This window comes from Acomys russatus, chromosome 14, assembly GCF_903995435.1.
Source record: "Acomys russatus chromosome 14, mAcoRus1.1, whole genome shotgun sequence".
In the NCBI taxonomy this organism is placed as follows: domain Eukaryota; kingdom Metazoa; phylum Chordata; class Mammalia; order Rodentia; family Muridae; genus Acomys; species Acomys russatus.
The window spans coordinates 28409500-28435222 of NC_067150.1; the positions used below are offsets into that span (position 1 = coordinate 28409500).

General features: G+C 47.8%; 1 protein-coding gene across 1 annotated transcript in view; it reads left to right on the forward strand.

The window, feature by feature from the left end:
* Kirrel3 (kirre like nephrin family adhesion molecule 3) overlaps positions 1–25723 on the forward strand; it is a 555811-nt gene that overhangs the window by 442411 nt on the left and 87677 nt on the right. Inside the window, exons 3-4 of the mRNA XM_051156140.1 lie at positions 17204–17353; positions 22533–22682. Coding sequence (XP_051012097.1) covers positions 17204–17353; positions 22533–22682 — 300 coding nt within the window. The remainder of the gene's footprint in view (positions 1–17203; positions 17354–22532; positions 22683–25723) is intronic.

Below are 25723 nucleotides of genomic sequence, written 5' to 3' on the forward strand. Positions count from 1 at the left end.
GTGCTGTGGCTTCTTATTTTCACTCAGCTTACTTCCACAGGTGATATAATGAGGTGCTGTCCCCATCATCAGGAAGGGTAGATGTGACTAAAAGGGCTGCAGTGTGTCCCTGTGCACTTCCTCCAAGGCTCAGAGCTGCTGCCTCATATCTCTCCACCATGCACTACCCACATACCCTACTCTGATCTTACCCCAGATCAAGTCTTGGCTAACCCAGCCTGGTATTGAGTGAATTCTCTGGGCAGCACTGTCTAGGGTCAGAGAAAGGAAAGGTGCATCCAAGGGGCTTCAACTCTGATGGTCCACAGAAGAAAGCCTCTTCCCCATCCTTACTCTCCTCTCTCCTCCTTTCCCCTGAAAACACAGTAGAGGGATGTGGGCCCACACTCATCCCTGAAGCAGTATTTCTACAGCCTGTTTATTAGTTGGGTTTTTGTTTTGTTTTATTTTATTTGTAAAATATAGCCTCAATGCTTAGACAAGGTAGGTAAAAGCTGAACAATCTCTAATTAAACAGTCTCTTTCTTATTGAATATCTTGGAAACTAATATGCCAAAGGGCACGATGAACCACCAAAAGTGAGAAACAGTTCTCAAACTCACTGTCTATAAAACATCTTTACAAGATGTGTCAAGCTTAGTGTTCCCTTGAAATCCACATTGAGAAATTGTGGTTTAAGGCCCATACCTGCTACTAGCTAGTTGAGTTAGCATTGTCAGACAAGAAAAAAAAATCATTGCTGCCTTGTGAGGACCAGTAAAGTAAGATGGGTGAACACTGCAAATTGTAAGGTATTATACCAACAAGATAGTGTTTTATTTGCATGAAGCAAACACTTCCACAGGTAATGTTTAATTGGGGACTCAAACAAAGAATGTATTTTTAAACATTAGTCCTGCTCTTGATGAGGAATAAAACCTTGACCTTGATCTCTCTTGGAAAACATGTGTTTTCTCATCTGCAAAATGGGTATATTCACAACACCAACTCTCTTTGTTGCATGCATTTGTTTTAGAGATAATATATATATGACAGCTGTGCAGGTGCTTTGGAACAATATAAAGTTCCATAGTACTTACTGTTCCGAGTGGATGCCCCAGTTCATTACCACTTGTGCAGAGGCCAAACAGGAGTGGTGGGAGACAGATGGCCTGTGGGAGAAATTACAATGATGACTATTCTTTAGGGGCCTTACACATACATGTTACCAAGGAGGAAAGCAGGACTATTTCATGAGCAAATAGCAAGTGCAATATTAAGAGGAAGCAGTGTGGCAGAGGCCCCGGTTGTGCTGGAGAGTAACAGTCTGCATGCTATACAAGGTAGCATGTCAGCATGAATGAGTTCAGCCTCCAAGGTCAAGTCAGGAGCTGTCATGGGAGGACTGACAGGAGGCACTCTGCCCTGGGATGTAGGAGAACTAATTTCCCCTCCACATACCAACTGGGTAGCCTTGGGCAAGTCACTAATAAGTCTGTGCCTCCATGCCCACACTATGCAACCCTGACCATCGTGAAGGCCGAATCCGAGGTCAGCTGTTTGAAAGAGGGTTTTGTAATCCACATAAGTGAGAAGTGGCATGGTTCACTTATTCACTCGGCCAATATCGGTTGGCCATCTACTGTGTACCAACCACTACCACCGCAATCCTTAGCCATCATTTACTCTGTTCCACACACTATGTTCATCGCTTTAGACACATCCGCTTGTTTAATGATCACCACAGCCCTAAGGGATAGCTATGCTGACTCCCATTATCCACATGAGAAAAATCAAATTCAGAGGAGAATAACTTGCACAAAGCCATCCAGCCAGTACACTGTAGAAGCCAGCACTGGATCAGCTAGAACTCCAAGCTCCATGCTCAGTGCCTCGCCCTTTTCTGTGCTGCTTCTGCCGAGCCTTACACTTGGGGTGACCCTCCTCTACAACAAAGTAATTTGGGCTCTAATTTCCATCACAATTCAAGACCTCGGCTTCCCAACACCCTAGGCAATGAGCATTGCTCATCTAGAGCAGCCACTGGTTGGGTGAAAACTGAACACCTCCCATAATGCAAAAGTCTTCAGAAAACAGAGTAAGAACAGATGGGAGAGTGGTGGGTTAACTACAGCCAAGTCTTACCCACTCCTGATAGATGTTCCCAGAGGCAAAGCCAAATGACCTTTGGTGCCAGCTCAGAGCTCTTGGCTTCCTCTCATCCCCCATACAGTACAAGGACACAATGCTTCTGCAAATCTCTTCTCTACAGGGCGCTGTAGTATTATCTTGGCTCTCTACTCCTCCAGAGATGAAGAGATTGTTTTAAACCTGCCGCCCCACCAGCTCTGCTCCTAGCTTCCAATGCCATTAAGTTTCATTATAACAAATAAACACCACAATGACATTTATAAGTTACCACTGAGCACAGAAGCACAAATATGAAGCAGATAAACTGCATTTGATCCAAATAATTACTGCAGGCAATATTGGGCTTAGTCTGAGCTGGCAGCCGGCTATGGAGTAATTTATTAGATTGCGTAAGGCAATGTTGTACGTTGAGTTTTTCATTATTGCGTCTCTTCCCCTCTCTGTGGCCTAAATAGGTTATGGGAGTTTAGACAGTGCATGGCCAAACTAAGACAGACTTTGCTCAAGCAGATTAGGGCTGGGAACGCCATCCAAGGTCCAGGGATGGCTGCTTCCCAAGCAACCCCCATACTTGTGAGAGAAGAAAGAACTGAGGTTATGTTAATGCTGCCAGCCAAGGACGGCTCCCTGCCCTCCCACCCACTGGCCCAGATACAGAAAGGGACCCCATGGAGGGAGTCAATGACAGGCTGGATGCATAGCCTGAGTTTCTGCAGCAGACTCTGGCCAAAGGCCTTCCCCATCAAAAGACCCCTCTATAATCCTAGGTGGCCCTGGGCAGTCCCACAGCCCAGTCTCAGACCTATCCTTCTGCAATGAATAAAAGAAAGGAAGCAATCTGCCGCCAACCCTGCAAAACAAAGCAAGGAGAGCTGGCGGCGAGCAACCTCTTCTCTGCCAAACCTGAACTCATAAAGTTTGATTCAAGGGGTTACAATACCTCCTATTCAGCATCCCTCCTGCCCCATTCTCCCAGCCTTAGTAAATTACCCAATAAGCAGCAAGGACCTGTAGTTATTGTGCAGTTAAATGGTATTTGCCCAGTAAATCCTGAGCAGAGTACTCACGGTGATATACAGTAACTAATTACGGACATGAATTCTCTCCCCAAGACGCCAAGTGTTACCAAATATTGCTGCATTTAGGGGAGGAAGTTTCAACGCTGCTCCACTCTCTCCAGTGAAGCCATGAGTAACTCCGCTATAATAGGAGCCGTAAGCATCTCCAGAGGCCCTCCAGCTAGAAAACAGAGATGTCCTGAAAGGCAGACAGGCACTGACCACTCTCCCGAGATGGCAGCCAACAGCAGGCCCCTGGTCCCACGGCCCCAGCACAAGGGTTCAGGTAGGCACCCGCCAGCCCTCCCTGAGTTATAGCAGAACAAATAAGCCGCTCAGCACTGCGGAAGCAGTGATTGCAAAGGCCCACAGCTCCAGCGGTGCAGGGAATGGAAGTCATTAGTCACTAAGCTCAGGACTGAGCTGAGAAAGCTCTCATAGAGGATCAGTTTCCCATCTAAAAATGCACCAGGAAGAAGAGTGGAAGTCGCCATTCCAAGCAGGGCATGATGGAGCACGCCCTTAATCCCAGTACCGAGCAAGTGAGAGCAGGAACATTATGAGTTCAAGGCTGGTCTGAGCTACAAAATGAGATCCTATGGAAAGAGGGAGAAACAGAGAGGGGGGTGCAGGGGAGAAGATAACTTAGTCAGTTAAAAAAGTGCTTGCCATGCAAACATGATGACCTGAGTTTGATCTTGAAAACACATGTCAAAAAGCCAGGTGTGGTAGCCCACTTGTAATCCAAGCACTGAGGAGATTGAGGTAGGAAAGTTCCTGGATATTGAGAGCAGCGGTTCTGTGCGTGATGTTCTTAAAAAAATAAAAAACAAAAATAAAAAAAGGGTAGATGGCATTGGAGGTTGAAAGCTGGCCTCTAGGCATGCACACATATAAAAGGGAAAAATAATAATGTTTATGCCTTATCCTAGGTACAGAGAATGTTCGTCCTGAATTGCTGTGTATGGGGCTCAGCTCAGCCCGAATAGCACATGATGGGAGCATTACCCTGATCTAGAGTTGGAGGGGCTAAAGCAGATGGCCTACCATTGCCACATCTGTTCTTAGAGCACAGCTGCAGCAGTTAGAGAGCACTGTACCCAGGTTCCGCCCTCTAAAGAAGAAAGCCAGGGATCTAGTTCCCTCTGCACTCAGTACAGCTGTGTAAACAAAAGCCGGCAAACCTTAGTGCCATTGGCCGTCACCAGTGACCTTGGACCAGTTATTTTTCTTCTCTGAGCTTCAGGCTCCTCATCCATGAAGTGGGAAAGGCTCTCTGTCTGTCTGTCTGTCTGTCTGTCTGTCTGTCTGTCTGTCTGTCTGTCTGTCCCAGGATAGCTGTGGAAATGGCCAGCCTGGAACTGGGTCTGATCCTATATCCTAGGAGATCCCCATGGCCAGCCAATCTTCTGGGACACCGGATGGCAACCTGGGCCTCCTCGAATGGAAGAACCTAACTCCTACCCTGTGTACCGCCAAAGGCCTGCACATCCTCTCTCATTTTTCCTAAGTGCTTTAAGTATAAAACTTCTCCTTCATACACAAGCTTACAGCAAACTTTTGATGTTTACAAGCTTTAGCTGTTACAAACTAGCTGTGTGTTCCTTGCTGGTGCCTTCTTGGGTAGAAACAAATAATGAAAACCCTCTCCAGGGTGTCAGAGTGAGGGGGAGGAAGACTGAATAGGGTGGCCATTGCTACAGCGGGACAGTTGGCTTTGAGCCTTGGCCTCTCAAGTCTCTGCTTGGGAGGCTGGTGATGAACCCTCCTCCATGGGGCACTGAGAGGATTATTAAGTAAGATCATTTATGAGAATCACTCTGGGAAGCAGAAAGTGTACATACAAAAGTCTACTGTGGCTAATATCCCAGACCAACCAGAAGGCTGGGCCCAGAATCCCAGGGCAGTGACAAGAATCGTTTTTTTTAATTAGGACACATATATAGTCAGCTCTCAATTATCTGTTGGCAAATTATCCCCATTCCTGGCAAATGCTATCACCAAGACTGCTTAATGAAGTCCTCTGTTAACATTTCACAGCTTCTTATTCTGCTCTTATTTGCATGAGGCCCAAAGGGAATGAAAGTCCTTTAAAGGCAAAATCAGTTAATATCCCCAGTCTCTCCTAGGGAAGGTGTGAGCCAGAGAGAGATGACAAGAAGGGAGGGAGAGTATGGCTAACACTCACTTTGGACCAGTACAGAAGTGACACTCTCCACCTAGCCAAGGAGGAGACAGGCAGGGAGCCCCATCATCAGATTGTGAGTTTGCATTTTTAAAAATATATATATATTAAAAATTCCCAAGAAAACAAATCCATTCATATTCAAACAAGAATACCAAAACAATTGCAAAGTGAAAATAAGTGCATTAGCTCAGGCTGTCTGTCCATCATGTGGATTATTCACACAAAGACTAGAAAAGAGTTGGTTGTATTTAAGGAGACACAAGATCATTTGGTGGGTAAAGATGCCTGCTGCCAAGCCTGACTATCAGAGTTTGATTCCTAGAACTCACATGGTAAAAGAGGAGAACTGCCTTCCACAACACACACACACACACACACACACACACACACACACACACACACACACACACACTATATATATATATATATATATATATATATATATATATATATATATATATATAATTTACTGCTGATTTTTAAATTTACATCAGTCTCAATGAGGAAAGGAACTGAGGACAGGCACTAGGATGGTTTACTTGTAGCCAGGACTAAGCACTCATCTCATTAAGTGCCAGATTCAAGCTGTAGTTCTCAATGTAAGGTCAGTACAGAGGAACCAGAGCACCTGCTGCTTAATTCCTGCCTTAGCCAAATTGGTGTTCCAAAGTGCTAGACTTATGCTCCTGTCAGTGGGACATAGCCACGCCACCCTTTAGAACCACTGCAGACCATCTAAACTGAAGCAGGCCCTCTGAGCCTTTGAGCATTGTGGGAGCCAGATCATGGCAAGGACAGGACTTGGTCCTCCAGCCAAGCCTTTGCAGTGCCACATGACATTTCATTGACAAAAGGATTGCAGACAATTTTAAAGATGTATGAAAAACTGTTGACTTTATCCAACACCTTCTCTGTTTAGGTTGGGAGAGAAATGAGGCACACTCAGAAAGAGACAGTAGCTGCTCAAGAATACTGTTAATCTTGAGAGTCTAGAAAGAGTGCGTACCCTGAGCCCAGTGTTGTTTTTTATGTACAGATGCACCTCAGCTGTGATCCACAAACTGCTAGAAGCTCTTATACACAGGTTCCTTGACACCGTGCAAATCTACCATCTCAACCTCTCTAAGCTTGAGTCCAGGAAACTATATTTCAACTTAGTCCCATCGATAATTCTTACATACATAAGACTTTTAGAACCATTCTGAAGGGCAAGGCCTACAGCACTATAAAAATTATTATTTTAAGATGCTTGTTGTTTAAAATATATATTTTTGTTTTTGTTTTTGTTTTTTGTTTTTTCAAGACAGGGTCTCTCTGTGTAGCCTTGGCTGTCCTGGACTCACTTTGTAGACTAGGCTGGCCTCGAACTCACAGCGATCCACCAGCCTCTGCCTCCCAAGTGCTGGGATTAAAGGCATGCGCCACCATGCCCGGCTAAAATATATATTTTTTAGGACACAGATCTTCGCCCAAAACAGCCCAAGAGTCTCTGAGGGTTTGTTTTGACTTCCCTGTGCCTCAAGTTTTATTATTTTCATCTTTAGGGCTTGCAAAAGCAAACATTTGGGTAATTTAGAGCATGCGGCATCAAGGTTGTGAAGAAGGGGCCCAGAAGGGAGTTGGTTATCTAGTGGTCTAGATTCTGCATCTCACAGGTGGTCAAGCCAAGCCTGGGGAATAGCGGTGTCAAGTCCAAAGGCACACAACTATGACATGGTAAAGCAGGACCCTCATGGCACAGATACAGCTTCCTGTTTCCAACCTGTGATCTTTATTAAAAAGAGTTAAAGACGCTGGGCATTATAGGCCAGGCTAATCCATGGCCCAGTCTTAACCTTAGCTCAGTGGCACCCAAACTGATGCTCTGTAAGAAGCAACTCTAAATGTACTTTCTGCCCATGGCCAAGGCCTGCACCCCTATGTGGCATACCAACATAACCCTATCCCTGCATTTCATCCCCACTTTTCTATTGTTCACCACCTTTCTCTATTTGAAGCCACAAAAACCTTAGTTCCAGACAGAGGAACAGAAGTAGGAACCCAGTCTGAGTCCAGTGGCCAAGCAGGAGCAGCCTGGATGCCATCTAGAGTTCTGCTTCATGGCTAGAATGTAGCTCTTCTACACCTCCCACTTTCCCCCCACAGGCTTACACCCCTCTGCCCATCTTCATCCCCTATGGGTGACCTCAGACAGGGATGGATGGGCTCCTTCATGGGCACAGAGGAACCCCATTTGCCACAGCACTTATCAGCATCTTCTTGGCACCCAGGCCTCTGCTGGATCGATGGAGGAGTCCTTCTCCTGTTGCTAATGAGCACAGGACAGGCTCTGGCTAGGGCTGCAATGCTGGTAATCAGCAGCCACAGGATTTATGACGACTTTGGACTCACCCTGCCTTGGTCAGCCCGATTGCTCTTCATTAGAGACCCATAGTGTCCAGGACAACCTTGGCAACTTGTGTCCCGAGGACAGGAGTGTGAGGCCATCAGAATCACAGGCTGTCTGTGCTGCCCTAGCTCCTGCAAGGGATTAGGGAATGAAAAAGGAATAAACTCCATATGTCTGCCCCCTCACTTGGGCCTGGGAAGAGCAGTGGGCATTCCCATGCATACCCAAACAAAACCCTCATGCAGCTTGCAGAACACACCCATGGCACTAGCAAGCTTCTCCTCACCTGCACATCACAAGCAAATTGCCAGTGCCTACAAATGACAAAGCTGGGGTTAAAAGTGACTCAGTATCTCTGTCCCACCAAAAGTCAACCAGAAAGGGACAGTAGGAAAAAGGTCCTGTCTCCAACTGAGTTCTCCCAGCTTCCCTTTCTCCCAAGGAAGATAGGCCTCTTGCTCTCACAGCACAACTCAGAGCCTGTATGAACCCTGGCCAGAGTTAAATATTGATTCCACACAGCTGGCCCCAGCACACCATGACTAAATGAACCTTGGCCCACTTAGATAGATACATCAATATATATAGGGGGCACATACACGCATATACGTGTACATACATATCCACGCATGTCAATATGTGTACAAATTCTCACATAGACACCAAACATTATATATGAAATGAAAGTACAAAGAACTCTTTAGAGAAGGGAAGGCTAAGGAAGAGTAGAGAACAAGAGAGAGTATTGGAGGTGTGAATATGATTGTGGGGTTGGAGAGAGAGAGAGAGAGAGAGAGAGAGAGAGAGAGAGAGAGAGAGAGAGAGAGAGAGAGAGAGAGAGAGAGAGAATGAACCCCTTTGAATGCTGGCTAAAAATAAATTTTAAAGGGGAGAGCTTGGGGGACAGCTTTCTATGCAGGTGTGATTCAATCCCCAACACATATATAAAAAGCCAGGCCTAGCAGTGCGTACTTATAATCCTAGTCCTAGGGAGGCAGAGACAGATGGATCCCTAGGACTCACTGGCCACCAGCCTAGCCTATTTAGCAAGCCCTGGGTCTTAATGAGCACTGTCTCAAAAGTAAGGTGGAGAGTGATTGAAAAAGGTCCTACACATGCTCGCGCTCTCTCTCTCTCTCTCTCTCTCTCTCTCTCTCTCTCTCTCTCTCTCTCTCTCTCTCTCTCTCTCTCTCACACACACACACACACACACACACACACACACACACACATACACACACACACACACACACACACACACACACCTGGGCCAGAACAAGTGTTCAGTAAGTATTTGTGCCTTCTCACTTCCAGATCCATTGTAGTGTAGTGACTCAGCTACACCCAACACACCTTTCTTGTGTGGTTCAGAGCTGTCCCCATCAACACACTTACCACGGGACTGTCTCACCTCAGCCCAGCTTGACCTCTGAAAACAGCAAGAGGATCACCATCACTAATAGCAACGGCCTCCATTTCCCCACCAAATGCTATCACTCCTACCCACAAGTAGATGCTAAACCCATTTTCTTCTTCTTTCTATCAATACAGCTTTAGCTGAGCCCTTATGACAACACAATCTTCCTGATCAGTCTTCCTGTCTTTGGATGATCCTTCTCCATCCATCTTCCCCACCATCATCCTGTGATCTTCTTAAAACTGGGATCTGAGTAAATAGGTCCCAAACCCTTGATGGCGTCTCATTATGTGTAAGTGTCTCCAAATAAATTGAGGTCTAATGCAGTCAGCTCCCCCTACCCTCCCTCCTCATCTCCTATTCTTAGCCCACCCCTCTCTCTGCCACCCCCTCTGGGTTACTGTTCCCTCTGATTATTTTCTTACATATATACTCCGCACACCAGTTCAAAATGAGAATGCTAGCTATCCTTAAAGAATATAGGAGGTTTTGTGTACATTAGACCCCATTCTCGCAAACAATCCACAAGTTTCCAACACAGAAACCAGATCTGGAGAAACTGAGCAATTTTCCCAGGGGGGAGGGTGTCCCAGTTGTCAAGGAGATAACAGAACATAAGCGTGGAATGATATGTCCCTCCCTGGCCACATCCTGACCTCTGGAACTTTGCTTAGATGTTCCACACTCCAGGAGACAAGCCAGCACCACCCTCATCTGGCTTGCCCAGCAGCCACCTGTGCCTCCTTCCTCAGACCTCACTCTGGGCACTAATTCTATGTCACTTCCTACTCCAGCTATGAGCACACGCCTTTGCTTGCTCCAGTTTCTAAGTCCAAGGCCAGTAGAAAGGGCACAGTTCTCTGCCCTCCTACGCAGATGGCTCCTGCCTCTACCTCAGGCACTGAGGCTGCCACAGCCATTATCCCCAACTTAGGTCCACTATAAAAATCAGATTTCTTATTGGTCAGTAAGTAGGATAGGGCATTTGCACCACCCCAATCTGTGGCATCTTGCACAGGTGCTGATGGGTCAAATGGCAGGAAGCAAGCCTCGTGCCACCTGCTGGGACTCTTCCCTTGTGTCTCCCAGTACTGTTCTTGTATCATTAGAAGTCACTGGACCCTGCTCCTCGTCCTCTCCCTGTTTGATTGTCATGACAAGGACCGCTTTCTTTAATCTCTAAAGAGACAATTTACTACATGCTCTGAGCTGAGAGAACACTAGCAATAAATACCTCCGGAGTGAGTATTCTTACGCTTCCTCCAATTGGTCACTAATAAGAACAGATGGCCACATCGGAGCCCTGGCTGTTCTGCTGGCCAGGCACTCTGGGAGCCTCCAGGGCTGGCTAGTAAGAGATGCTCTGACAGAACCAGAAGGGCTCAGCTCTAATCTCTACCTACAGATTGCTAATGGGGCCCAACATCACATTTGTGTGAGTTCCGTTCTCTGCTCGTGACATGAGGTGCTCCGGTAACGGCTTATATAGTCCTGGGATCACAGAGACGTGTGGATGGTGGTAACAAGAGCCATTTATGGATCACTGTGTACACAGGATGATTTACATGCAAGGCCTGCATTCTCATTGCTGTCATCCCCACTGTGGACACCAGGAAACCTAGTTAGGGCTTCTATTGCTATGAAGAGACACCATGACCATAGTAACTCTTATGAAGGAAAATATTTATTTAATAGGGGCTAGCTTACAGTTTCAGAGGCTTAATCCATTATCATCATGGTGGAAGCATGGTGGCATGCAGGCAGACATGGTGCTGGAGAAGGAGCTGAGATCAGCAGGCAACGGGAAGGGATGTCGCACTAGACTTGGCTCCAGCATTTGAGTCCTCAAAGCCTACTGCCTCCTGATGCACTTCCTCCAACAAGGCCACCCTTCCTAATAGTGCCACTCCTTATGAGCCTATGGGGGCCATTTTTATCCAAACAACCACACTGAGGCTCAGAGAAGGTGAGGAGCTTACCTCATTATATAGGTAGTGACAGCGTGGAGTTCTTTTTTAGGACCAGATTGCAGCAATGTCTCTTCTATTGTCCAGGATTTGGAAAAAAATGACAATATTCAGGCACTCTAGGAGGTAGCTGAGGAACCTCACCCGTCATGCCTTTGATATATCTCTTCCTGCCCCAGAATGCATTTCTCCTTCTCTGTTTCCCATATCATAATCCACTCCAGGAAGCTTTTCCATCTCTCCAACTCCCATTTTGAAGTAGGGTTTTCTATTTTTATATATTATCAGTGGTGTATGTGTGTGTGTGTGTGTGTATGTGATAATGGTACACACGTGAAAGTTGGGGGACAACTTTGTAGAGTTAATTCTCTCATTTCCCCTTTATATGGGTTCCTTGCATTGAGCTCAGGCCATTGGGTTTTCATAGCTAGTACCTTTACCTACTGAGCCATCTCACCAGCCTCCTTGAAACGGGGATTTCTTGAAGCCCACACAAACTTTACGTGAGCTCTCTGAGATGGTTGCATGACTCTTTATATCCTAGGGTGACTATCCAGGAACTCTCAGTTGCGTTTTGACACAGGGTAGGCAGGATTTTAGTTGACTGCCACTACCCACGGCCATGGTACTTGTCATATACACATGTCTACAGATCAAAGGTTTTAACAGCAAGAGCAAGCATTCTAGAACCCTGGCTGTCTAGAGTGTTAAAAGCAATGACTACACCCCCCAAAGTGGAGCTGGGTTGACAACACACACCTGCTATTCCTGCATTCAAGAGACAGAGGTAGGAGGATTGCAAGTTCAAGAGTCACATGGACTGCATAAGAAGACCCTGTCTCAAAAGGAAGAAAAAAAATAAGTTTATTAATAAAAGAATAACAGAAACTGTTCAACTGAAGAAGTAAAGCTGGAAGGGCAATTCTGTCTGCTCCCAAGCATGCCACATGTGCATACACCATGGGAGGCGGTGACATGAAGTCAAGGAATCACTTGTAAGCCCCTTGGCCTTGGGTGATCTTGTTGGTGATGTGAGTCCTGGATGGAGGATTAGAACCCGAGTCCAGCCCCTCAGTGGAGTGCTAAGTGAACAGGGCTGCACAGACTCTCAAGTTTGAGTTTACCTGTGATAACCATGCAAACTTGTAAAGTTGGGCAAATCCCTCCATTTTTGTGAGCCTCTGTGTGTTCAGCAACTTTCTGACATATGAAAAATGCCTAAGACAATAAATTTATGAAAACAAAAGGGTTGTTTGGGCTCATGGTTTAGGAGACTCAAGGGCTTGGTCAAGGGGTTCCTTTGCTTCTAGGTCAGCGTCAGGACACAACTATTGACTTCAAGCTAAGAAACAAGCAAGAGAGAAAATCAGAGTCCCACAAGTCCCTCCATGGACACGCCCCCCAAGCTGAAGGGATGTCTCCATGGATAAAGGATGAAGACCTGAGCTTGACTCCTCAAACCCTAGAAAGCAGGATCTCTAGGACACATCTGCACTATTCCTACTGAAAGAGGGGAGGAGACAGGAAACGCCCTGGAAGGTCAAGTGCCAACGAGTCAGGAGTCCACACTGAAAGAGGGGAGGAAACAGGAAACGCCCTGGAAGGTCAAGTACCAATGAGTCAGGAGTCCACAGTGGTGAAGTATAAGGAATCTTCTCTCAAACATGGCTGAAGATGGCAGCAGAGGCGGTCCTCTGACTCCCACATGCACCTACACTTACACACACACACACACACACACACACACACACACCAAAGCATACCCACTATGACTTAAAGACCTCCCAGGAGGTGCTGTCTCTTATTGTGCCACTACCACCTCTTATAAGTATCAAGCTAGGCCTCTGGAGACTGTAGCACTCAGTTCACCTATAAACTACGGTAATGATTGTCACTGTTGTGCATCACAGAGCCATAGTAATGATGGCTGCCATATGTAAGAGAGCCTTGAATACATTCAGGGCCACAGAGCCACCATAAAGGGGGTTTCCCACAAATAACTAAGTAGTTTTCTCTCCTGTGAAGCTGATCCCTTGTGACTGTCCCTTTCCCTTTGTCTCTTACCTTTCCCCTTCTGTGTGGTGTGCTCAGCACAATATTTACCCAGTCAATGGTTTATAACCCAAAAGCTACTTTCCTACAGTTAAACGCAGAACAGGGAACTAACTGGAGGCGGCAAGCTACAAGCATTTAATATGATGTTCACATGCTGTGCCAGGCACTGGAACAGAAAGGCTGTGTGCTTCTGTCCTTCAGGAGATGCGCTGTGGGTCTTTGTTTGTGTTTATCCAGCATTAGATGGATAGTAAGTTTGTAATAATGCAGGCCTGGAATCTCAGCAATCGGGGAGGCAGAGGCAGGCAGATTTCTGTGAGTTTGAAGCCAGCCTGGTCTACAAAGGGAGTCCAGGACAGCCAAGGCTACACAGAAAAACTTTGTCTAGAAACAAACAAACAACAAAGATTTGGAGAAATTGACTGTCCTGGTTGATCTTGTTGGTCACGTGACTGGATTAAGTAGATACTAGGAGGTTAGTAAAGGGCATCTCTGGGTGTGTCCACATGGAAGTTTACTGAGATTGAGGAGAGATGGTGTGGGTGGCACCATCCCATAGGCTGGGGGTCAAAATGGAATGGGAAAAAGGAAGTTAGTTTGCCTAAGGTGGAAAGCAAATGGGAAGCATTTTTAGAGAAAGCGTCTCTCTATCCCTCACACACTGAGTTCCCAGGAACCTACAAACCTCTTGGCTTGATCTTGTACAGATCGTATGAACCATCCATAGCTGCAGTGAGTTCATGTGTGCAGTGGCCACAGCAGGTCCAGAAGACAGCACTTCATGGCACTTCTCCCCATCTCCAAGCTCTAACAGTCTTTCTGTCCCCTGTTTCTATTTCCTAGGCCTTGGAAAGTGGGGGTAAAAGATGATATAGATATAACTCATTTGTGGATGGACACACCACAGTAAATTGCTCTCAACACTCTGCCCAGTTATGAGTCTACATTAGCTGCTTACTGTCGCACAAAAGAAGCTTCTCTGACAACATTGAAAGCAAGGTTGAAATCTGCGGGTACAATCATAAAGATTTAGAAGGCAGTTTGACAACTTGACCATTTAAACAGTTCCCTTTCTGGAGCCTCTGACCTCTTTTGCCATTAGCTTTTGACCGGGTTTACCCTATCAGGTATATTTTCTCTCTGGAGCAGGCCTTGAGTCCAATCAGAAGGCAGTTGGTTAATCTCACAACCATCATGCCACTATTGTACCAGTGAGCACACCTTGCCTGGCAAGTCAATAACTATTAGGTAATTCCATTAAGGCTTTTTCTCCTGTAGCCTTCACAGTACCTTCTAGAATTCCAAAATGTAGCCAGCAAAGACAAAGTTCTCAGTTCAGTTCTGGTTTGATTTCTACAGCCTAAACATGTTGTGTTTTCATAACATCTAATTTTACTATCTAGTCACAACAACAATAGCCTATGCTGCCAGGGAGACCCCATATCCCACACCCGGTACTGAGAAACAAAGTGATTTTAGTGGCCTGAACATAATGTGAAAAACATTAAAATTGACTGAAAAGGAAGACTGTTGGTTGGAGAGTACTGAAATCCCACTCCACTCCCCCAAATGATTGTAGATCATATCCTCTCCCCTTAGAAACATGTTTCTACAGAAAATCTGAGCGGGTTTAAGCACTACCAGGAGGTGACTAATGCCCCTTGTATCTGCCATCGGAACTCTACCTAAGCAGTTCTCTGGCCTCCCCTGATTTGCCCTCCAGCTATTCTTGGGAGGATCTTGTGTCTGCTCCAACTCCTGGCTCTAAGACACTCTCCAATGTGCCCTTGTGACTATTCAGAGTTGACCTCTCCAGTGTTACCTTTGACCTCTCTTCCCAATGTCTCCTACCATCCAACTGGCCTGATTTTCATGATGACCATCCAGAACTTTGCCTCATGCCCAGAAATGGATGCCGAAGCATCTTCAGCAATGCCTCCTGTTCCTTCTACCAAGCATAGAAAGGACGGGGTGCAGTGATGGGCAGTCACCTCCCTCGGAAGCTCCTAATAAGGGATGTTTGGAAGCTCAGGTGCCTCTTCCTTCAGGCTTTTCTCATTACAGCCCAACCTGATAATTTCGCTCTGATCACACAATCTTTGGCTGCTACTGAAGCTGCCTTGACACTATTCTTGAAAAAAAAAAAAAAAAAGATATCAGGATAAAAGGTAAGAGCAAGGAGAGCCGCCTAGAAAAGGTGTCTTCTCTCCTTCTCTTTCCTTCTCCCTCCTCCTCTCTCCCTCACCATCATCTAGTCTTCCTCCTTTTCCCTCTCCTATCTCTTTCTCTCCTCTGCCTCTTCTCCTCCCCTGCCCTCTCCCAGCCTCCTTCCTCCATGACTGGACCCTAATTTTATGGCTCTTCCCTTTACTCCTCTTCCTCTTCTGCCTCATCGTTTCCTCTTTCTTATTTTGGTGCCAGAAAGAGCCTAATTAACAACAGAAGACTTGAAAAGACAGGGTAAAGGAAAAAAAAACCTACTACCCAGAGCTGGTGAAAATACCCTACATAATCTAATTTGTAAAGCTCAAATCACAATAGGGAGAGTTACTCCCACTATTCCAGGCCAATCTGGTTTTTAATGAGACTCCTCAGAGAGGTTGCCAAGATTCCATCAGGCTGTGAGCTCCAGACATGCCTATCTTCCCCACGCTCTGCTGCTCTGGGGGCCACGTGTGCTCCCCTGCACCTCGGCTCTCCCTATGTCCATAGCTTGGTCCTGTGTGGCACAGTAATACAAGTCCAGGTCATCTGTGGTTCTTTGGGAAGGAGGCTCCTGGGGTACCATTCCCTCCCCTGAATACCTGTGTTTTCAGGGCTGGGGTGGGAGAAACTGAAGGTTCAAAACTCAAGTGGGCCTGTCCCAGCCCCAGCTCCACCATTCATTATGTGTGTGACCCTGATTTGTTGTTGTATCTCTCCGACCTGGCTTCTCTGTTATAAAATGGTGGGGGGGGAGGTCCTGCTCTGAAGCATTAGGTTGCCTCTAGGAGGATTATGGGAAGCACTGACTCCAATCCTGCCAGATGGTTAGTGTCAGTGTCCCACTGTCCACTCAGCTGTGACCTCCCAGGAACACAGACGCTGTTACCTCCCCTCTTCAGTGATTTCCCCAACCCCATGCTTTGGGAGCTGCAGGGATCCCAGTTCCGCAGATGAGAACAGCTCTCCATCAGAGACAGAATGAGGCAGGTTCGCAGCGCCCAAGCTGCCACAGACAGCCATTGGCAAACACCTCGGTTCCCAGTCCTGCACAGCTGTCTGCTGATGCTCTGAGGGGTGCTGTTAGCATAGTACCCCCCAGGCATACACCCAACACTGGAAGTACTGAGCAACTCAGCACTGCTCTATTTTGCCCCGCTACTTATGCCAACCTCCCCGTCTCCATGTAGAGACAGTGCCTGCTGTGGTCACGCTGTTAGCAGAATGAAAGGATTCGTGAGCCGATGCGTAAAATCTCAGCACAGAGCTCGGCATCTCACATGTGCGGCAAACTATCTGTTTAATAAAATATGAGCCAACAGCTTCAATGGTTGTGGCATCTTGCTTTGAGGTGTGGATGAACGGCATGAACTTCCAAATTATTTCAAAGGTGGGCAGTGGGGGAGGGCGGGGTGGGCACTGAAAGAGCCAACCCTAGAAAAAGAAGGAGATGGATGTAGGTAAACATGGCCACCAGCTCCTGCCAAGGCCCTACTGGCCACTCAGATTGCCTAGCTTGCCTGGTTGAACTAGAACCATATCACTCCTGAGCAAGTGAGGTAAGATAGGAATCCCACACGGGGAAGGGAGGTGACACGTCCCATGGTAGCCAAGGTTCATCCCCAAAGTCAGCATTGGGGTTGAGTAAGGGGGGAAGGGGGGATGGAGTCTGGAGCCAGCCTCTCAAAGACAGTAACAGGGCTGGAGTTGGGTGCTCGAGACAACCTAGCTCCGATTGTGAAGAGTGAAAGGTACTGCGGACCTCACTGACTGACCACTGTGCTTCTCCCTCCCCAGGCCAAGTCTACTCCTTCAGCCAACAACCCCAGGACCAAGTGGTGGTGTCAGGACAGCCAGTGACACTGCTTTGCGCCATCCCAGAATACGATGGCTTCGTCCTGTGGATCAAAGATGGCTTGGCTCTGGGTGTAGGCAGAGACCTCTCAAGTGAGTATTTCCAGATTCCCCGACCCATACATGAAGGCCCAGTGCCTACAACTGCCTCACCTCATCTGTTCCACTATGGAAACTCCCATAACCCATCCCCGGTGTCATTTGGGGTTCAAATCCCCAGCCAGCCCTGCAACTCTCTAGACTGCAAAGGTCTGACTGTAGATCCAGGGGCCTCTGGCTGTGAGTATTCATCCCACCTCTGGTGGTCAGTCCTGAATCTAGGACAAGATCCATCCGAAAGCCAATGTGATCCCCATGACATCTGGTTTCCAAACACCCATGCTCCTGTTTCTCGGCCTGACATGAATCCTCGTTTATCAAGGCATGTGATCCAGCTCCCCACCCAGGGAGAGAGCCAACGAACTGAAAACTCACAAGAAAAAGCTGCTGCTCCCAGGATTCATCTCATGATGGCAAGAAAAAGACAGGAAGGGTTTATGCTAACTGCCAACCTTGTTCAGCCACCCGGGCAAGCTGCACCATGGGGGCCTCCTGCAGCTGCCACTGGCTGGCACATCAACTCTGTAGTTTGTGCCCGGCCATGTCATTTGGTAACTACTTTACATGGCTACCTCAGAAGCTCATCCAAACACTTTGCCAATCTATCCTCTTCCCTGAGCGTAAAAAATGCAGCCATTCTCGGTCACTTGCCCATTTCATCATTACTCGGCCCTGGGATGGGTAAGCAAGGGGCTGACTGTGGGGCTGATATGCATGATGAAATTCAGAAGGACATATCTGGGTGTCGCTGCCCTTCCATCTGGGAGTGTCGGGGGGTTAGAGGATGGATGAGGAATATGCATTCAACTGGGAAGTAGTTTCACCTCGTTCGTGCTGTACAGCTGCAGGAAAATAAAAAATCAAAGTGCACTCAGAGAAACACTGGGGCTGGGAGATTAATATTTTAAAATGTGAGTTATGTCTTGCCAAAAATGCATATTGAAACATTATAGCAATGGTCAATAGCAGTCACAGGGCCTAATGCTGCAGCCCAGCTGAGCATAGATAAAATATCCAAGAATGTCTCCAAAATATACTGTGCTGCTGTAAAGTTTAAGTGTTATGGGAGCCAGCCAACTTCTGAGATGCTCAGCACTGGTACCCTAGAGAGATGGGAAAACAGCAACAACCTTCCCAAATGAGAATTGCTTATGCTCTGGACAGCCGTGAATCTGGACCAACACCATGACTGATGAAAGGGACTGTCTGGGCTCCTGGTCAGTGATTATCAGCCTTTTGTGGGGTATTGTCTCATCTGGTCAGTGGCCAAGTGAAGGCCACAGGTCACTTGGGACAGATCATAGAGTTTTCATCAAGGCACAGATAATTGCACTCGTTGGTCTGACATTTCATACCCAGTTCTCTAGGATCCAGGAGTCTCTCACTGACACATGAGTGTCTTTCTAGTCAACAAGGCTAAGGTACCGGAAAGACAATGTTTGCCAACACATAACACATTCTCAGGTGCTAAGAAGTACTTCTCAGAGGTCTCATGAATCTATGATTGCCCAGAGAGAGAAAAAGATTATATCCTCTTTTATTTGAAAGGTAAACAGAGTAACGATTGAGTAAAAAAAAAAAAAAAGACTCAACTGTGTTACCAATCTCAATACATGAAATCCTGTATGCTCACTTCCAAAATGGATACCTCCCCTCTACTTCCCTGACATTTGTACTTTCTTCACTGTGTGGTGTATGTGTGTGTTATGCATATGTATATTATCCACGCGTGTGCAGGTGAGTGTGCCTACGGGTATTGTATTAGGGTTTCTATTACTGTGAAGAGACACACTGACCATGGCAACTCTTTAATTGGGGCTGGCTTACAGGTTCAGAGGTTTAGTCTATTATTGTCACCACAGGAAGCACAGTGGCATGTAGGCAGACAGGGTGCTGGAGAAGGAGCTGAGAGTCCTACATCTGAATCCTCAGGCAGCAGGAAGAGAGTGAGACACTGGCTGGAGCATCTGAAACCTCAAAGCCCACCCCCCACGGACATACATACTCCAACAAAGTCACACCTACTCTAACAAGGCCACACCTCCTAAGAGTTCCACTCCCTGTGAGTTTATGGGGGCCGTTTTCATTCAAACCACCATGCACGTCTTTATAGAGCAGGCCAGAGGTCTATGTTGCGTGTCTTTTTCAGTCAGTCTCTACCTATTTTTTTGAGACAGGTTTCCTCACTGAACCTGGAGCCCACCAGTTGGCTGTACTGCCTGGATGGCAAGAAAGCCCCTGGGATTACTGGTCTCTGCCCCTTACCCCCTAACACCACCATGCCCAGCTTTTGGGGTACCAAGGATCTGAACACAGATCTCCAGGTTTGCACAGCAAATGCTTTGCCCACTGAGTCATCTCCTTAGCCCTGCCACTTGTGTTTACATTAACATGTATAGAAGATAGAGGTGGGCATGGTGGCTGATACCTGTAATTTTAGCACTTGAGGAGGTTAGTGCAGCATTGACATAAGTTCAAAGCCGTAGCTACAGAGTAAAGCACATGGCATGCAACAGGCATTTCACGTAGATCATCCTGGTTTAATCTTCACCCATAAGGTGCTAGCATGTCAGTGGTAAGGAAGCTGAGACACAACAAAACTAAAGCACCAGGTAAGTGAGCAAGAAAGAGTAAGCCGGAGTTTGAACCTACACAACATGACTAGAACCTAGACGCTCTGAACCTTTGCCTCTTTTGAGAATAGAAAGCAATGATAGGATGGAAGGAGCTAGAAATTCCTCAGAAGCTCTGCTCCTGTGTATGTTTTCCAAAAGTGCTGCCAATCCTTGAGATAGCATCACAGCTCACTGCCTAATTAGGCAAATACAAACAAACCCATCACTGATGTTTTCCACAGCTCATGAGAGTGAAATCCTGCTGCTGATAGCTTGCAAGACAACAACAACAGAAAAAAAAAAAAAAAAAAACCCACCAGTTCTATCCAAGATGCCTGCAGGGGACAGACCTAATTGCAGAACAGCAGGACAGGAGCTGGGCTGGAGGGCAGGGTGGCCAGCTGCACAGAAGCCAGCAGTGGTTGGCAACCCAGCTTTACCTGCTTGGGCTTACTCCCTTTGCTCCTCAGAAGGCAGGAAAGTGGGTGAGGGGTAGGCAGGGCCCTCCTTGGATGCAGCTGATCTTTGGCAGCATTTCTGTCTGGCCCTGCTCAGCTGAGGAGAACAGCGTCCTTTGGTGTCACAATGAGAACAGTATGGTCTCAGTTGTACAAGTGCCCACAGAACACGCTGCCGGGCCTTTTGGGAGACCGTGGTTCTCCACCTCACTGACCAGGAATAGGCACTGATGGGTCCTGGTGCAGTCACCCCCAGGAAGCCCTGTCCCATCTCTCAACAACCCTTAGCTTATCCAGAGTAGACTCTGAGGAGAGAGGGCAACCGGGGCAGTCATAAGAAGGGGCCCCTGCATAATGCCATGCTGCAAAGGATGTGAGGGAAGCAGAACTCAGGTGAGAGGGTTAGAAGGATGACACCCCGGCTGGACAAACTAAGAGGCCTGGAGCCCAAGACCACGGAGAGAGCAAGGCCCTGTCTGTGGCCATGGCTTCACTCCGTGTTTGCATTCAGCCTGCTGTCCGCAGCAATTGATGAATGATTCATCATCCTCAAACTTTTATTTATCTATTATTCATCGCCAGTGTGTATGTACCGAGGCCCCAAATTCCTAAGTGTCCTGAGTGCCTCCTAAGTGCTTAATCAGGCCCTGGGGCTTGGGGCTGGGAGGTAGGAATACCTAGAAAGGGGCCGCCATGGTTTATGGTGCCCAGCATTCCTAGATGGCCTGGATTCCTAGGTTCCCGTGCTTCCTGGGACAAAACTTCCCTCCTGATCATTTCCAAGTAAATAAACCCCCTCGGCCTCTTTCCTTCCATTTCTCTCTTGCTTGCTCTTCTCTTTGCGGATCTCAGACTCACTTTTCCCCTCCCCTCCCCTGCCCTCTCCCTTCTCCCACGGCTTCTCTCTCTCTCCCTCCTCCTCCCCACCCCCTGTATCCCCTTAGCAAACACTACTGGATATAGGTAGCAGCGTCAGAGAGCAATACCCCCAGTCAGGTCTGCCCACTCAGCATGTCCTATATTTTTGTCTCTAACGCAGGCTCCCTCCATGTTCCTTAGAACTTAGAACCAACAACACACACACACACACACACACACACACACACACACACACACACACACACACACACACACACACCAGCTCACCAGCTCATCCTTGGAAACTCTTGCTTTTATGCTCCTTTACGTTGAGATCAAAGACGTGAGCAAGTGCCAGAAGTCTCCCACTGCTGTACCTTTGCCACCAGAGCCTACCGGACCCCAGCCGTCCCCCAAATTCCATGCCAGCTAAGGAAGTGTTACTCTTCCCTTTTCCTTCTGAAGACCCAATTGGTTTGGGTTTTTATTTGTTTGTTTGTTTGCCCATGAAATACACAAGTAAACCAGGGGAGTCGCCCATAAAGTAAGAAGCTCAATAAAAGAGCCTGAAGGCTGAGGCTCTGTTAGCACATTGAGCTACAGGAAACGAGGGAGCCAATGAAAGGACTCAGCAGGTAAAGGTGCCTTGCCGCTATGCCTGATGACCAGAGGCCAATCCTGGTGACCTGCGTGACAGCGAGAACTGACTTCTACACGTTGTCCTCTGACCTTCGCATGGGTGGCATATCTGTGTTCACACACACACAAAGAAACAAACAAGCAAATAAATGAAAGAAAGGGATTTTTAAAAAAATAAAGAAACAAGAGCTTGAGCTGTTGGGGGTGGACGGCACTGTGAGTTAGGGCAGGGAGCAGAGAGGAAGCTGCTCAGAGGAAGTTTTATTATGAAATGTTTCCACTGTGTTAGTCATCAGAAGGCCACCTAAGGTCAGCTCTGCCCAGGCCAGGCATCAGACACCCTGGCCAACCTACCAGAAAGACCTTTCAGAAGGGAAGAAGTCAGACAGAAAGGCCTCTGCCGGGGCCACTGGCCACTGTTCACTAGATGTCTATTTTCTTTTGCAAGAGAGATTTTTTTTTCTTTTCTTTCTTTCTTTCTTTTTTTTTTTTTTTTTTTTGAGCTATTCTATGCAAAGGGGTCACCGCATCTCCAAATACCCACTGCCTGGAAACTGGCAACAGGACTATTTTGATCTCATTGCTCCCCTGCTTTCTCCCCAGGTTACCCCCAGTACCTGGTGGTGGGGAACCACCTGTCAGGAGAGCATCACTTGAAGATCCTGAGGGCTGAGCTGCAGGATGATGCTGTGTATGAGTGCCAGGCCATCCAGGCTGCCATCCGCTCCCGCCCCGCACGCCTCACAGTCCTGGGTAAGTCACCTGCACACAAGCATGCAGGGATGACATAAGGCCTATAGGAAACACCAGGGACTCGGCTACTGGAGGGTCCTTCTACAAAGCTAGTGGTGGGAGACTTCCCATAGGTGATCATCCCATCTGGCTCCACCCACTTCTGCCCTCCCCTCTCTCGTCCCATTCAAAGGGGGATGGGTAAAGATCCCTCACCTTAGGCAATCATAATGCCACGAGCCTATTACTGTCCTACCCAGTGGGAAATAGGTGAGGGTCCTAAATGCTCTGCAGTATAAAGGGGGCACCTCTGCAGCAGCGGTACAAGCTCAGAAAAGAATGTAGCACAGTCTGAAAGCCCTTTCTTCCAGGGCCTACTTCCAAAGGGGCCAGAAAAGCTCCATATGCCTTGACCCCACCCACCCACCCCTACCTCTTAAAAAAAGAATGAGCCTCTTTTCCTTAAGATTTCCACCCTGTCGCCTCCTTTCTCCGGCCAGGTTTTCCTAAGAAGGCTGCCTTGGGGGAACAGTCCTCTCACATAACTGATAATCACTCACAGTCGCAGAGCAGCTCCCAGCAGCTCTCAAAGCTCCTCCGGCTGGGTCAGGGATTGTCACCCTAGGTGAGAAACTGAGGCCCAGAGAAGCAGAAGGCCTAGGCCAGAGCCTCCCTGCCTGAGCTCTTTGTTCCACCTCCCTGGCCCCCCCAGGGTTGCATCTCTGCCAGGCACATGTGGATGGTGCCTGGGCAGGCCAGAGAGAGAAGGCCCAGCCTGGCCTCGGCTGCCTCCTGGCAGCTTCTATGGAGCTCTGATGACAGGGTCAGCAGCTGGGATGCTGTTCCGCACTCTGAGATGAAATATTTAAGAGCATGTCGGGTTATCTTCAGATCTACATAGCTAGTGTGTGATTCCAAGTGCCACAGCAGACAGGCCACAGAGGACCACTTAGCAACCCAGCCTGGCCTGAGACAGAGAGGGGAGGCTTCAGAACCTCACTCTCCTCCAGCCTGCTCTGCCTGACAGGAAAGGGATGGGGAAGAAATCTTCTGTGGGATAGATGGGCTGGGGGCTGGGGAATGGGGGGATGAAGCCAGGCAGGACATGCTTTACAGGACAGACAGGGACACTACAGGGGGCGGTAGCCATTTTCTTTCCCCCTTGAGATGGAGCTGGGGTCGGAGATAGGGAAGACTTGGGGACCAGATGTCTTTCCTGATCTGGGCATTGACGACAAACTGACAGCACACATCTACCACGTGACGCTCTGGGACCTTCACCTGCAGAAAGCACTCAGCCCCTGTCCTCAGAAAGCCTTCCTCTGCTCCCTCACACCCTCCGTGAGGCTGCCAGAGAACGCTGGAAAGAAAGGACCTAAGCACCGTCCATTCATCCGACATCATGCAGGAGGTAGACAGGACGCTGCCTTGTCCTTGCAATATAAACGATTCACCAGCCAAGCCAGCCACTGAGCTTCCTTTCTACCTCAATTCATCATCAAAGTACACTGTGCTGAAACTCCAAATTATTCTATGTGTTTTACTGATAAGCTTATGGGGAGACTCAGAGAGGCAAAGATATGCACAGGAGGTCAAACAGCTTAATTAACACTTTAAAATCACATTTTCTAACTCCAGACCAATGTTCTTCGCCCAGTCTTCTGGTCCCAAATGCCAGCAGAATGTCATCTGTGCACCTGGTGAAAAGCCAGGCTTCTCAGAACAGGGCCTCGGGATTCAATCTGAACAGATCCAGATTAGTTTTGGGGTCACCTCTAAAAGTCATTCACTCTTCTCTCTGTGTGATTGTCAAGACCTTCGCCTGGCATTGTGCTTAGGGCCCAGGGCTGGGTTTCTGTGGGTCTGGTGTGTGTTCACACCTAGAGGTCAGCTGGAGACTGGGTGGTTATGGAGGGCCCCATCGAGGCACACAGAGAGTTCCCGCAGATGGAAAGGAAGCTCACATCTCCTATATCAGCCATCTTCCTAAGCAAACTGACCTCGGCTATTTCTGCAGGTGAAGAATTCCCACTTTTCCACCCCAGGGAGATCTGAACGCATCTCTTGCCAGTCTTGTAAATCCTCTTTCTAGGGTCCTGGTCCTACCATCCCTAACTGGGAGCCAACCTAGTCACTGGAAAGGGTTCCTGGCCTAGGGAGAGGACAGATACAATGGCTGTTAAGGACCCTAAAGGCTGCTAAAGCCTCTTTCCTTCCCAACCAACCAAGACCTCCCACCTGCTATGCTGTGACATCTCAGCCGAGGAGGAAACTGTCTGGGCCAGTTCCCTCGAGGAAGGCAGCTTTCCCTGTGTTCCAGGAATAGGAGAGCTTCCTAATTTACTCTGTATTTGCCTGAGATAGATTTTTAATTAAATAAAATAAGAGCTTGATTAGAACCTGCAGAAGATGTGAGGGCAGAATCAGATGGTATTCCGGCAAAATCGCAAAGCAAACACTCTGGCTGGAACACAGGGAGGCCCCCGGAGGTCTCCCATCAAAGTGCCAAGTGAGGAGGGCAAATACAAGAGCTTATATAGCCAGCAGATGTGCACTGCTAAAATATGCATCTGCCGGCAGCGTGCTCAAAGAAGCCAGGAGGCCAGCTCTCCAAGCCTGCCTGGCTCCGGGGAGGGCATGGGGACTAACCAGCCCAGAGCCAAGCCTAGAGTCACAGACACATTAATTAGCATTGTGTTTGCAGCACTCAGATGCAATCAGGCAAAAAAGCAACTCTGAGCGGAGCTTTTTCTACCCTGGGAGACAGAGGAGGAAGGAGTCAGAGATGAGGGAAAGGTAAGGGAGTGAATTGAACCCATAAAGGCAAGCACCACAGACAAGTAAGCTATTACAATACCTAGTTATAGTCGGCTTGAGTTCCTTCAGCAATCCAACCAGCTACCAAGGGCTATGCTTAACTTGGCCCATGTCAACACACAGATCGTTCCAAACACACATCAACTCAAGAAGTCATGCTATCCAGGAAAGGACCTCAGACTTAGTCAGCTGTGTGACTCTGACACCATTACTAACCCTCCCAGTTTCCTGGCCTGTAGAATGTG